The 12560-nt window shown below is 45.5% G+C and overlaps 1 protein-coding gene across 4 annotated transcripts in view; it reads right to left on the bottom strand.

Annotated features, from left to right (window-relative positions):
* LOC148506484 (uncharacterized) overlaps positions 1-10842 on the bottom strand; it is a 35408-nt gene extending 24566 nt beyond the window's left edge. Inside the window, exons 1-5 of one of the 4 annotated variants that reach the window (XM_088446503.1) lie at positions 10788-10842; positions 9110-9672; positions 4529-4900; positions 2612-2665; positions 1576-1725 (exon numbers count right to left, since the gene is read on the bottom strand). In XM_088446503.1, coding sequence (XP_088302629.1) covers positions 1576-1725; positions 2612-2665; positions 4529-4900; positions 9110-9574 — 1041 coding nt within the window. In that variant the 5' untranslated portion in view covers positions 9575-9672; positions 10788-10842. The other 3 variants (XM_088446504.1, XM_088446501.1, XM_088446502.1) reach the window with 3 other exon arrangements.
* Between the last annotated feature and the right edge of the window lie 1718 nt (positions 10843-12560).

Here is a 12560-nt window from a genome sequence, read left to right as displayed (position 1 = left end):
CAGAGAGGGCTGTGTGCAGCGGGGGAGGCGCTGGCTGTGAGACAGGGAAGGCGCGCTCCCCTGGCATGCATTTAACCCCTGGGACCCCGCAGCGCTACCGCTCTGCCGCGGTCCAGCTGTCCCAGGGGGGTAGTGGAAGCGCAGGTTAGAACCTGGCTCCACGCTGCAGCCAGTCCCCAGGGAGCCCCCTGCCTGGGGACTCTGGACCATGTAACAGCGGGGACCCACCGCAGGACCCCGCTGCTTACCTTGCTGTCCCCCTTGATTCCGGCCATGGTCCTGAACATCTGGGGTCACCGCTAGCTGTGACCCCAGATGCTTACCAGCATTCCCGGATCAGTACCGGCGTTCTGGTACCGGCGGGGGTGTATGGAAGATAGCATGGACGTCAGGACTGACTGTCCATGCTGTACTTCCAGTTGTGCAGCCACAGCTGCTTGAAGAAAACTTCAGGGGCTCTTCTTGGCCCCCACTCCAACAGGTGCCTCAGACTCCGGCCGGGCACCAAACTAAACTGAGATGCCTTGGCTCGGGGGCGGGGTATAGGAGGGGGACCCTAGTGCATCCTGGGAGGACTGAAAGCTTAACTCTATGGTGCCAGATGCCTGACGTCATCACCTATACCCCAAGGTATCCTGTGGAACCCTATGGACCCTGAAGTAGAAATTGCTAAATGCTATTCTTCACCCCTGTCCCAAAGATGCTAAATAGCGCCTATTGAGACCATACCCATAGTGAACTCCCATGTCAGAGCATCTTTTGGGGGTTGTCAGGCTGATTTCCCCAAAAACGACAGGCCTTTTCGCCTGTTTGGTTTTCGCCGATTTGGATACTTTTTCGCACCTGAAACCAGCGATGATGGCGAAACTGACTTTTCACTTCTAATTGAATACGGGCCTTAGTTGCAATGTGCTGCAGGACATCACCATGATTTTCCTCATTACGGTAGAATATTTCTGGTAAATTGCCTGCGTTCCTCTATAGTGTGCGAGGAAACATGATACAGGCCATGCGGCGCCTTTCCCCTTCTAATCAGGAGGAACATTGGGAACATTCCCAGGAACTGAATTCCCGCTAAGCTACAATGAGACCGATATAAATACGTACTCCTTGTCCAGCGCTAAGTAATAACATATAAATAACGTAATGAAACCCATATAGCATGGATGTTTCAGGTAGCTCCACAACCACTTTCTCTCAAGACTTAAACCCAATAACAGACAAAAGGGTGTTAGCAAAAATAAAAAAAATACAAAGTTTTTTCGCGTATGCTAGCTTGTACAGTTTTGCTGAGGTTATAATGCCTTTATTAATGAATTATAATAGTGCTTTATTACTAAATATATTAGCCGATCATGTTGTCACGCGTTTTGCAATCCTACAACGTAACAAAGGCACAGTAGGAATGTACGGCCTGCAAAGGGGAATTGTGACCCTCACTTTTTTTTTTCATCATCAGAAACTAAAAAGGAGAATATTGGAGGCAATGAGAGATATCATTTATGGGGGGGATGAACTGCAACAGGTACAGAAACGTATCCCTAAATCTGGATGGAAAAACCTGAAGACATTCACCTGTAATAAATCTAGATCGCGCGTGACGACTCCCATCTCTGCTGGCGCCTCTTGTCCGTGTGAGGTGAAGTCACTGGGGAGCTGGCCGGCCTCTTGGCTGGCTTCATATTTAACATTGTGAGGCCAGGTATTAGGACATGACAGGGTGATCTAAGAGCAACAAATATACATGTCAACAACAGAAAGGATGGGAGTAGGCAGGAGAAAGCTACGTATTACAAAAAAAAAATTACAAAATTTAAAATGTTTTTATAAAAGTTCCAAATTTTATCCAAAACAGAGTCAGTAAACGGGATAATTCCCTACAATACAACACTTTTGAAACTTTAAAATTTACTATTTGTTAATAAATAAATATATAGCCTTTATTTATTTTTTTCAACCCCATAGCACTTTAATATGTGCATTTATTAACAGTAATTGCTCTTTTGAGATGTAACGAAACGTCAGCGATAGACAAAAATTAAGCGCTGCCCCTAGTGGCCGCAGTTATCATGACAAGAAGAATAATCTTTTACCAAGTGAAAACAATCTCACTGACATAGGAGCACGTTAGCTATGATTAGCAAGAACAGACGGAATGTTTTTTTTCAGAGTAAGTAATGATTCGATATAATGGCCTTTCAAATGGGAGACCAGGAAACATGACATACAGGAAGAGACAGCAGGAGACAGGCAGAACAACGGAGGTCATTATGGAGTGCAAAATGGCAGCTGAGCCGAGCATATTCAGATTTGGATCTCACTTTGGTTTACGGCGCAAGATCATATTTATGCAGGAGCGACAGCTTGCTCCGGCCACGGGACGGCCGTGGGCATGTAGGTGGCAGGCATTCTCAGGGAAGAATTTTACCTCAGGGATGGCGTGTAACTTGATGCTTCTTGGTTTGCTGGGCAAATCATTAAGGCGCCCCAGTGCAGACCCAAATGATATTGTGGTGCTCCGCAGGTGCACTTTATAAATGACCTCAACTTTCTCCAGAGGAATAAGAAATATAAGTGTAGACGTTCATCGCGAGAAGGATAATAGACTGACCTGATGAGTCTCTGTGTATGGCTGTTGCTTCCTCGGGCGGCCTCGTCGTTTCTCCTAAGGGCGTCATTATGAATTAGACGAAGCAACATTAATGTTATAGCATTTAAAACCTACAGTCAGGTGCATAAATATTGGGACATTGACAGAATTTTCATATTTTGGCCTCTATTCACCACCACAATGGCTTTGAAATGAAACAAACAAGATGTGCTTTAACTGCAGACTTTCAGATTTAATTTGAGGGTAATTACATCCAAATCAGGTGAACGGTGTAGGAATTACAACGGTTTCTATATGTGCCTCCCACTTTTTAAGGGGCCAAAAGTAATGGGACTATCAACTCAAAAGCTATTTCATGGACAGGTGTGGGCTATTCCCTCGTTATTTCATTATCAATTAAGCAGGTAAAAGGTCTGGAATTGATTCTAGGTGTGACATTTGCATTTGGAATCAGTTGCTGTCGACTGTCACTATCAGTGAAGCAAGTCATCATTAGACTGAACAATCAAAACAAACCCACCAGAGAGATAGCAAAAACATTAGGTGTGGCCAAATCAACTGTTTGGAACATTCTTAAAAAGAAAGAACGCACTGGAGAGCTCAGCAACACCAAAAGACCCGGAAGACCACGGAACACAACTGTGGTGGATGACAGAAGAATTATTTCCCTGGTGAAGAAAAACCCCTTCACAACAGTTGGCCAAATCAAGAACACTCTCCAGGAGGTAGGTGTATATGTGTCAAAGTCAACAATCAAGAGAAGACTTCACAAGAGTGAATATAGAGGGTTCACCACAAGATGTAAACCATTGAGCCACAAAAGCAGGAAGACCAGATTAGAGTTTGCCAAACAACATCTAAAAAAGCAATTACAGTTCTGGAACAACATCCTATGGACAGATGAGACAAAGATCAACTTGTACCAGAGTGATGGGAAGAGAAGAGTATGGAGAAGGAAAGGAACTGCTCATGATCCAAAACATACCACCTCATCAGTGAAGCATGGTGGTGGTAGTGTCATGGCGTGGGCATGTATGGCTACCATTGGATTGGTTCCCTTGTATTTATTGATGATGTGACTCCTGACAAAAGCAGCAGAATGAATTCTGAAGTGTTTCGGGCAATATTATATGCTCATATTCAGTCAAATGCTTCAGAACTCATTGGACGGCGCTTCACAGTGCAGATGGACAATGACCCAAAGCATACTGCAAAAGTAACCAAAGAGTTTTTTAAGGCTATAAAGTGGAATGTTATGCAATGGCCAAGTCAATCCCCTGACCTGAATCCGATTGAGCATGCATTTCACTTGATGAAGACAAAACTGAAGGGAAAATGCCCCAAGAACAAGCAGGAACTGAAGACATTTGCAGTAGAGGCCTGGCAGAGCATCTCCAGGGATGAAACCCAGCGTCTGGTGATGTCTATGCGTTCCAGACTTCAGGCTGTAATTGCCTGCAAAGGATTTGCAACAAAGTATTAAAAAGTGAAAGTTAGATTTAGGATTGTTTAGTTTGGCCCCTTAAAAAGTGGGAGGCACATATAGAAACCGTTGTAATTCCTACAGAGTTAACCTGATTTGGATGTGATTACCCTCAAATTAAATCTGAAAGTCTGCAGTTAAAGCACATCTTGTTTGTTTCATTTCAAAGCCATTGTGGTGGTGAATAGAGGCCAAAATATGAAAATTCTGTCAATGTCCCAATATTTTTGCACCTGACTGTATTACATAATCCATTATTATTAACCAAAGGTAGGAAACCTTATGTGCTTCAACAGCATTAAAACCTTACAGTGACTGTATATTTGAAAGCAAAATAAATAGCCAAATGTAGCTCTAATTTCTAGTGTGCAACGTAAACCTGTAAGTGTCCCGTATAATCCTGCTCTCCCTCCATTTTATATATATATTTTTACCAGCACTACGGTCACCGAAGCCGCCGTCTCCGCTGACTTCCGTTTTTTCTTTTCTCTCATGACGTTATCCAGCTCCTCCATGGTCTTCTGTTTGGCGTCTTTCGTCGCCTCCATTGTTTCCGTCTCCTCCTCTTTTTCATTTTCTACTGTAATTGTGTCATTTTCCACTTTCAGTTGTACTCTCCGTCCAGCCATCATAACAATGTTCTCGTTCATTTTTGTCAGTCTCACAGAAATTTGCTTAGTCAACGCCGAAAGGTCTGGCCCCTTCGACATCTCATTGAGAAGCTGCAGTTCGGTCTTTCTGGGTCTCCCTCGTCCTCTTTTTGGGCCTAGTAGACCTTTGAACGAGGTGGAGGGTTTGTTTTGAACCTGAAAGCAAGAAGAAGGGAATCTGTAGAACAGAGGCGACAAATATTCCTCACGTCGCTTCCTACATGAAATCTCGTGGTTTTGAGCCAGGGGCACCACGGTGGTAGGTGAAGCAGGGGCGCGCCATGACGACGACTGAAGCCATTAGAGAGGTCTGCTAGTAACGGTGGTGTGTAGTGAATATCTCACATGATTGGTGGCACAGTCACTGTAGGGCACCAGCCACCCCATTTCAACCCAAACCTGCCGTGTCCCTTCCTATAAAACACTGAGCTCCACCAGCTGCTTTCAGGTTACACTGGGGATTGGCAGTGGGGGATATACCACTGTCATACATAGCAAAGCAATTATATATATATATAATCCAAAAATGGACAATTCTTTAAAAGGCCCCGTAAACATTATTTGTCTTTCCACCCTTCACCCATATATTCGGCTGAGCATGCAAGCGTTTGCTTGACTCGCTGGAATGAAATGCAGGCCCCTCACGGTTTTTATATTATAACGCAGAAACGAGGGGAAACCCTGCACTAGGGGTTACCACCTGCATGGTGCCCTGTAACGTATAAGGAAAGGCGCATGTTAACCACACTGGGTTCTTAGCATGTGACTCTTGTCATTCGCTAGGGTAACAGCCTTAAGTAGAAGGGCTTCTCTCTCCAGCACCACGCAATGGGCATGAGATGGGATATCAACTTAGTGTTTTATTGGTACCTTAATATTCATTTAATGAAGTAATAGTTGTGGAAAGGGAAAATACATTAGTTTCCGGCATGATGCGTGTGTCGCACATATGCTCCCAAATGAAAGCCCCGTCCATGCAGGTTACATACAATTTGCAGATAATCACTAGGGATGTGCGGGCTCGGATTAGTTCGGATTTTCCCGCCAAAAAAATCGTGTCTCAGAAAGAGGCAAAACGTCATTTTTCATGGACAAACATCAGTCCTGGACAAAAGTCCATGAAAGATGACGTTTTGCCTATTTCAGAGACTCGATTTTTGGCGGGAAAAATCCAAATTTGCTGGGAAAATCCGAACTAATACGAGCCCGCACATCCCTAATAATCACTCCCTGCTGCCTTATATAAAAAAAAAAAAAAAAAAAGAGTTTTGGTATAACATACCCTTGTTAACTCTTTTTCTTTGAAGTCCATGGGGTCCACAGCTGATATGTTGTAGGGGGGGGGGGTTTAAGATCCGGTCACCCACCAGTTAAAACGAGCTCTCAGCTCCCAGGATGCACCGTGTCCCTCCTTCATATACCTCACCCCCGGCCATAAGTAGCCAGTTCGTTACCAAGCTCAAGCAGGCGTAGAAAAAAAGACAAGAAAGAAGAACCCATGCTCTCTAGACCGTTCTCTCATAGAGAAAGGAAATATATAGACACACCCCAAAAACCACAGGTGCGTTAGGGTGGGTGTCCTGTGGACCCCATGGACCTCGAAGAAAAAGAGTTAACAAGGGTATGTTATAAGGTGTGAAATGCGTAGAACTTGACAAAAGTATGGATGGAAGACCATGTGGCTGCGCTGCACAACGGTTCAGCAGAGGCGCCCCGACGGGCCGCCCATGAAGGTCCCACTGACCGAGTAGAATGCGCCGTTACCGAGTCTGGCAGAACCTGGCTCGCCTGTGTGTATGCCTCAGAAATTGCCATCCGAATCCATCTGGCCAGTGTCTACTTATTGGCTGGCCAGCCACTCTTAGGACAACCATAAAGTACAAATAGGGAATCAGATTTCCTTAAGCTGTTGGTGCGCTCCACATAAATCCGTAGCTCACGGACAACATCCAAGGAAGCCTCACCTACCTAAAGGCTTGTGTTCTGAAAAGCTGGGGCCACAATCTCTTCATTCATATGGTATTAGATACCACTTTTGGAAGGTATCCCGCTCTAGTACGAAGTACCGCTCTATGTGGTGTACACACCAAACAGGAAACAACTGGCTACCTATGGCCGGGGGCGGGGTATATGAAGGAGGGACCCGATGCATCCTGGGAGTAGAGAGCTCGTTTTAACCGTTGGGTGACCGGATCTTATACCCCCCCCCCCCCCCCCCAACGTATCAGCTATGGACCCAGAAGAAGAAAAACAAATTTGTAATCATAATTTACTAATAACCACCACATACATGCACGGTATAATTCATTTTGGGTTTGGACTTCAAAAACCGATGAGGGCTGCCTAACAAACTACAGATGGGGTGACTGTTGGATGACCCATGAGGCCAAAATTGGAATGAGACAGAGCTGATGCTTAGGAGGGAGCATATGCTCAGGGGTTATAGTGGGATTATATCAGACCTAGACCCCTACTAACATAGCAATCAGACTTGAGAATTCCCGGCATTTAAATTCTGGTGATGATATATTATACCAGCAATGTACATTTTAGCGGCTTGTCTGGACAATCAGTTCTGATATATAAATAGCCGTGCGTATAGCCAAACTCTGTCTCAACCTGGGAGACCGACACCTTATACCAGCCTAGGTCCCAGCAAGTTATACCAGCTGAAGTCCCGATTACATGGGTTCAGGGCCTTCCTTCCTAGCAGGCAGTAAGTAGAGCTCCCAAGCATTGCGTTCTCCCTGGGGCTATTCAGTTACAGTCTCTACACCTTACACAGCATTACCTGTGATGAGGCCACTGTGGTTTCCACTGAATATGGATGTTCGGGCATTGGGTAATGCATGCGTCAGTGTTATAGAACATTGGGCCTGGGAACTCTACGCACCAAGAACTGATGTCCTTGGCTGATGCAATGATGGGTCGGACTGGGATAGAGAAAGGGAATACTGTGTAGTCACCATGATACTATGGAGGAGATTTATCAAAGCTTGGAGAGAGGTCTATTTACTAAGCCTTGGATGAAGATAAAGTATTAACCAACCAGTTCCTAGCTGTCATTTTTGAAACAAAACCTGTGACATGGCACGTAGGAGCTGATGGGTTGGTACTTTATCTCCATTCACTTTATCTCTGTCCAAGGCTTAGTAAATAGACCCCATAGTGGGACCCCATAGTGGAGAGGGACAAAGTACAATCCATTCAGCTCCTTTCAATTTTCAAACACCGCCTGTGACAGTTAGGAGCTGATTGGTTGATACTTATCGCTCTCCAAGCTTTGCTAAATCTCCCCCTCTGGGGGGAATTCAGTTAGTCGTGGTAATATACCGCGGAAATAATTGATCCCCGGTACTATACGATTAGCCAGATGGCAGCGCGAAGTGGTACAGTGTGCCGGATACCGGTACATACTTACCGGGACCTTCAGCTTCCTCCCCCCGGCGTCCGCAGCACTGCTGGGGGCGCATGCGCCGACCTGTGAGAAATTTAAAGAGACAGGGGCGCCAAACGTGATGTCACGTTTGGCGAGAGATTTGAACTCCTCCCTATAAAAGGGGAGTCTCTGGGCACTAGACAGTGGCAGAGTATAGGCTCCATGACCTTACTCCAGCATTCCTACCTCTAGTGATCCCTACTGCTCGTTACCAGACTTTGGCTTTGCTTGTGACCCGATTCCGTCTCCTCCCTGGTACTGCGCTTGGTAATTCCGGTTTTGACCTTGGCTACTCTCAGTGACCGGTTCCTGTCTGATCCTTGGTACCGCTTCATCGGTATGGTTCTGACCCGGCTTGTTGACTACGAGTACGCTTACTATGTACCCTACCAAGCTCCAGTGTACACCGGCACTTGTACTATGGAACCAAGTCAGAGGACCGCGACCTGCACCAGACGCAACCAAGTCCAAACCTCCTTGTCCATGGTGAATACCGGCACATTAGACTCCGCGCCTCTGTACTGGGTCTTAGTAAATCCCAAAGTACAAGCTAGCATTCACGATCCATCCGAGCGTTTGTGAGATGCAGTCAACAGGGATTTTTTTTTTTTCCAAGCCTGAGCTGGCTCAAAAGGAAATCCCCGATAAATGGCCTGTTTTCGGGTGCCGCGACCATGTTAACACATAGGTCCGGAAACTTATCCCGGATTCTGTGTGTTAACACCCGTTATCAGTTAATTTACCCCGCAAAAAAAAGGGGCTCTAATTGAATAGCCCCAATCGTTAAAGCCCGAGGCTACCAGCCGTTTTCACACCCGGTAAATTATCGGGGCCAGCTGAATTCCCCCTCTAGATCTCCAGTCATCTTCCTCCTCTCCCAGCGGTGTTAATGTATGCCAGCTGTCAGACATCTATCTTACCAGTACCTTTTTGCTAAGGCTTCCGAGGGGTCTACCACGTCCTCTTTTCTCTACGAGCTTCCCATCATCATACGGATTACCGATGGCGTGCTCGGACTGCTCCATCTTTGGAATGTCCACGTTAAAAGCTCGGCATAAAGGCGGCCGTCCTCGTTTCCTTTTCCCTGGGATGGCCGTATACTCGGTTGCGCTGTCAATCGGTATCATAAATGTTTCGACCTTGGCAGCTCGGTCTATGCTTCGCCTGGTCTCCGAGGCCCCCGTGTCTGGAGTTACAGGCCTGGGTATAGGGGGTCTACCTCGCTTTTTTTTCTCTGGGACCACTGCAGCTTCTCCTGTGCTATCGCGTCGTCTCATCTGCCATTCTTTCTTTGGAATCACTGCAGCGCCATCCTGGGTCCCAGGCATCCGGCCGCGCCCCAGTTTGCCCTGGATATCCACACTTCTCCCACACTGTTTGGAATGAATCATTCTATAATCACAGGGAGAGAAAGTTCCACTTTCATGCAAGGGCCCTTCACGTCTCACCCTAGTGTCTTCACAGCGGCAAATGTGCGCATGTCCAGGATCTTAGGAGGAGAATGTGAGAATTAGACGGTGCATTTACTTTTTAGATATTCAGTTTATAGTTTGCGTAGATGTGGAAGCGGCCATGTTGAAAGACTTAGAATATTACAGCACTTTTCAAAGCAATATGAACCATAACCTTAGTGCCCTTGACTAGTGTGTGTGTATATATATATATATATATATATATATATATATATATATATAAAATTTATTACCAAGTAATAATATATAGCAAAGATCTACTGCAGCACTATCGAGATAAGTTTTACCCATTCACAGTAGAATATACATTTTACATCAATACACACACATATATATATATATGTATGTATACACACACATGCATATATATATATATATACACACACACACATACACATATATATATATACACGCACGAACATACAGAATAAACAATCCACATTCAGTAGTCAGAAAGTCTGCTTGAAATATCTTTTACCATGATAAACTTCCATTTAATATTTTTATATATTGTAATTATCTTTCCTGCATGCATTTCACTGAATATAATAACTTTACTTTGCTTTAGTATACTTCATTTATTTCTTATTAGTGTAGGAAATATTACAGTTAGGCTTCTCTCAGTATAATAACTGGTGACTGACACGAATACAGTAATGAGATATCATGGCTTAGGAGTGGTAAACATCGATATAAAAGCCCTAGACTTGTCAGGCATCATTCTGTACTGCATGGAGCCATTGATACATATAGACCTGTTATCTGTAGGTGATCAATAATAAATGCAGAGTAATCAAACCTGTTAGATGAGCTGGATCCCTCCCGTGCTGTGACTACAGTGTAGCACTAACCATATGTATAGATTATATATATATTATTCCTGTATTCATTCAGTGCACAAGCTCTCTCCCCCACCACCACCATCAGTTGTCCTCACTTCCTTTTCCTCCCTGCACAGTACACGCCTCCAGTTACCAGTGCTAGTGTACAGTGCATGCATCCTGCAGTCACATAGCGTCCATCTATAGCCACACATACAGGGCTATAGGGAGCAGGCTGAGGGGAATGCAGCCATTAATGCTGATGTCATATTGCATACATCATGCCCACATCTGCTGCAGATCGTTCTTACTCTCATTACAGCGACCGGCAGCACCAACATGTCCTCTGCTGCAACAGCAGCTATATGCTCTCCGGCCACAAGGGGGCGTCAGAACCAAAATGTACTAAGTATCAGTAAGGACGAAGAGATCCCGCAGTGACATGGGGTATTTTTGCTAAAACTTTTAAAACAGACAAGTGGTGATGTTGCCCCTAGCAACCTATCAGATGTTCTGTGTATCATTTTCTAGAATGCAATTAAGAAATTGTAGCTAGAATCTTTATTTGGTTGCTAGGGGCAACATCACCACTTGTCTGTTTTAGGAGCTTTAATAAATTTACCCCAATGTGGGGGGAGATGTAAGAAGTGGCGTTAACTTCGCACGTTATGTGCAGTGGATACTGCTATCCTGCATGTAAAAATGCAGGGAAGTGATCAGGGACGCTATGCGCCCCAGTCATTATCGGTGCCCTTATACCTCATACCTCCCAACATGACCCTCTCCAGGAGGGATACAATGCTCTGGTCCTGGACTTCCCTGGTAATTTATGATTGGTGGAGGCTCCAGGGGTGGGGCTGCAGCACAGTCAAATAGGGGAGTCACACCAACTGCCAGTCAGTCCCAGCCAGTGATGTTTGGCAGCGTGTGACGTGACAGTTGGTGCGGCTCCCCTATTTGACGGCCCGGAGACTTGCCTACTTTTCTGGGGGGCTGAGAGCGCCACCCGATTTTCGGGAGCCTCCCGGCCGCTCTGAGAGAGTAGCTGAGTATGGGCGATGACTGTTCTGACAACTGCTCCTATCGATTTTGTCAGCTGAAGCAACACACAACACTGTCCCTGGCTGTCCGTTCCGAGAGCCAAGGATTGTGCATAGAAATAGAACAAATAAAGGTCTCTTTTAACAAAGTCACAGGTGCCGCCGGGAGAAAATGACCGGCGCACGAGTGGAATGTATGCAAGCGCGCGCTCACACAGCTGAAAGAGGGAGCGCGCAATTTGCAGGACAGGTGAATTAACATTCTCCCTCTTCGAGAAAATAAACTATAATACCTGTAGGCGGTGTCTGGCCCTGCTTCACCACGACAGACATTTACCACCCGTTAGCCGACCCTTTATACATCTCCACCATGGTAACAGAGTGAGGGGCATTTTAAGGAAGAATTGCGGCTTGCCCCCCAAAATTGGGAACCCTTATCGTCGCATACCGCAGCAATAAGGATTATTTTTTCAGTGGGAAGGTGCTATTATTAGATGCTGGTTAGGAGCCCGTCCCTACAATCAGTAAAAAGTCAAGTGATTGCATTAAGGATGGCCATCTACGGTTATCAATAATTGATGGTTAACCTCTGTGATTTTACCATCAATGGAGGAGATCCAATAATTCTCTGTCATCGATGGCACAGAGCCCCGCAATGTTTTTTTTTTCTCCCTGGTGCCAGGACACGGAACGTAGCTCTGGCACGGACGCAACTCATGAAGCCACCACCTCTGATTGGCCCGCTGTCCCATGAGTAATAGAACAGAGATGGCGGTCGGTGGGTGAAATCATCTATGGTTCCCCTGTCGATGGTTTCATACCATCAAGATTAACCACTAATTGTACCATTGCTAATTAGCCCACTGATAGCCATTCCTAGATTGCATCTGCAATCACTTTACTTCCTGGTTCGAGAACTGGCCGCACTACGAGCACACATACTACTAAGCACACATACTACTAAGCACACATACTACTAAGCACACATACTACTAAGCAGCACACATACTACTAAGCACACATACTACTAAGCACACATACTAC

Source organism: Taudactylus pleione, unplaced genomic scaffold, assembly GCF_031769625.1.
Source record: "Taudactylus pleione unplaced genomic scaffold, aTauple2 ptg000400l, whole genome shotgun sequence".
NCBI classification, from domain to species: domain Eukaryota; kingdom Metazoa; phylum Chordata; class Amphibia; order Anura; family Myobatrachidae; genus Taudactylus; species Taudactylus pleione.
Note: the sequence above shows the minus strand (reverse complement) of the source record. Positions and strands in the feature narration are given on the sequence as shown.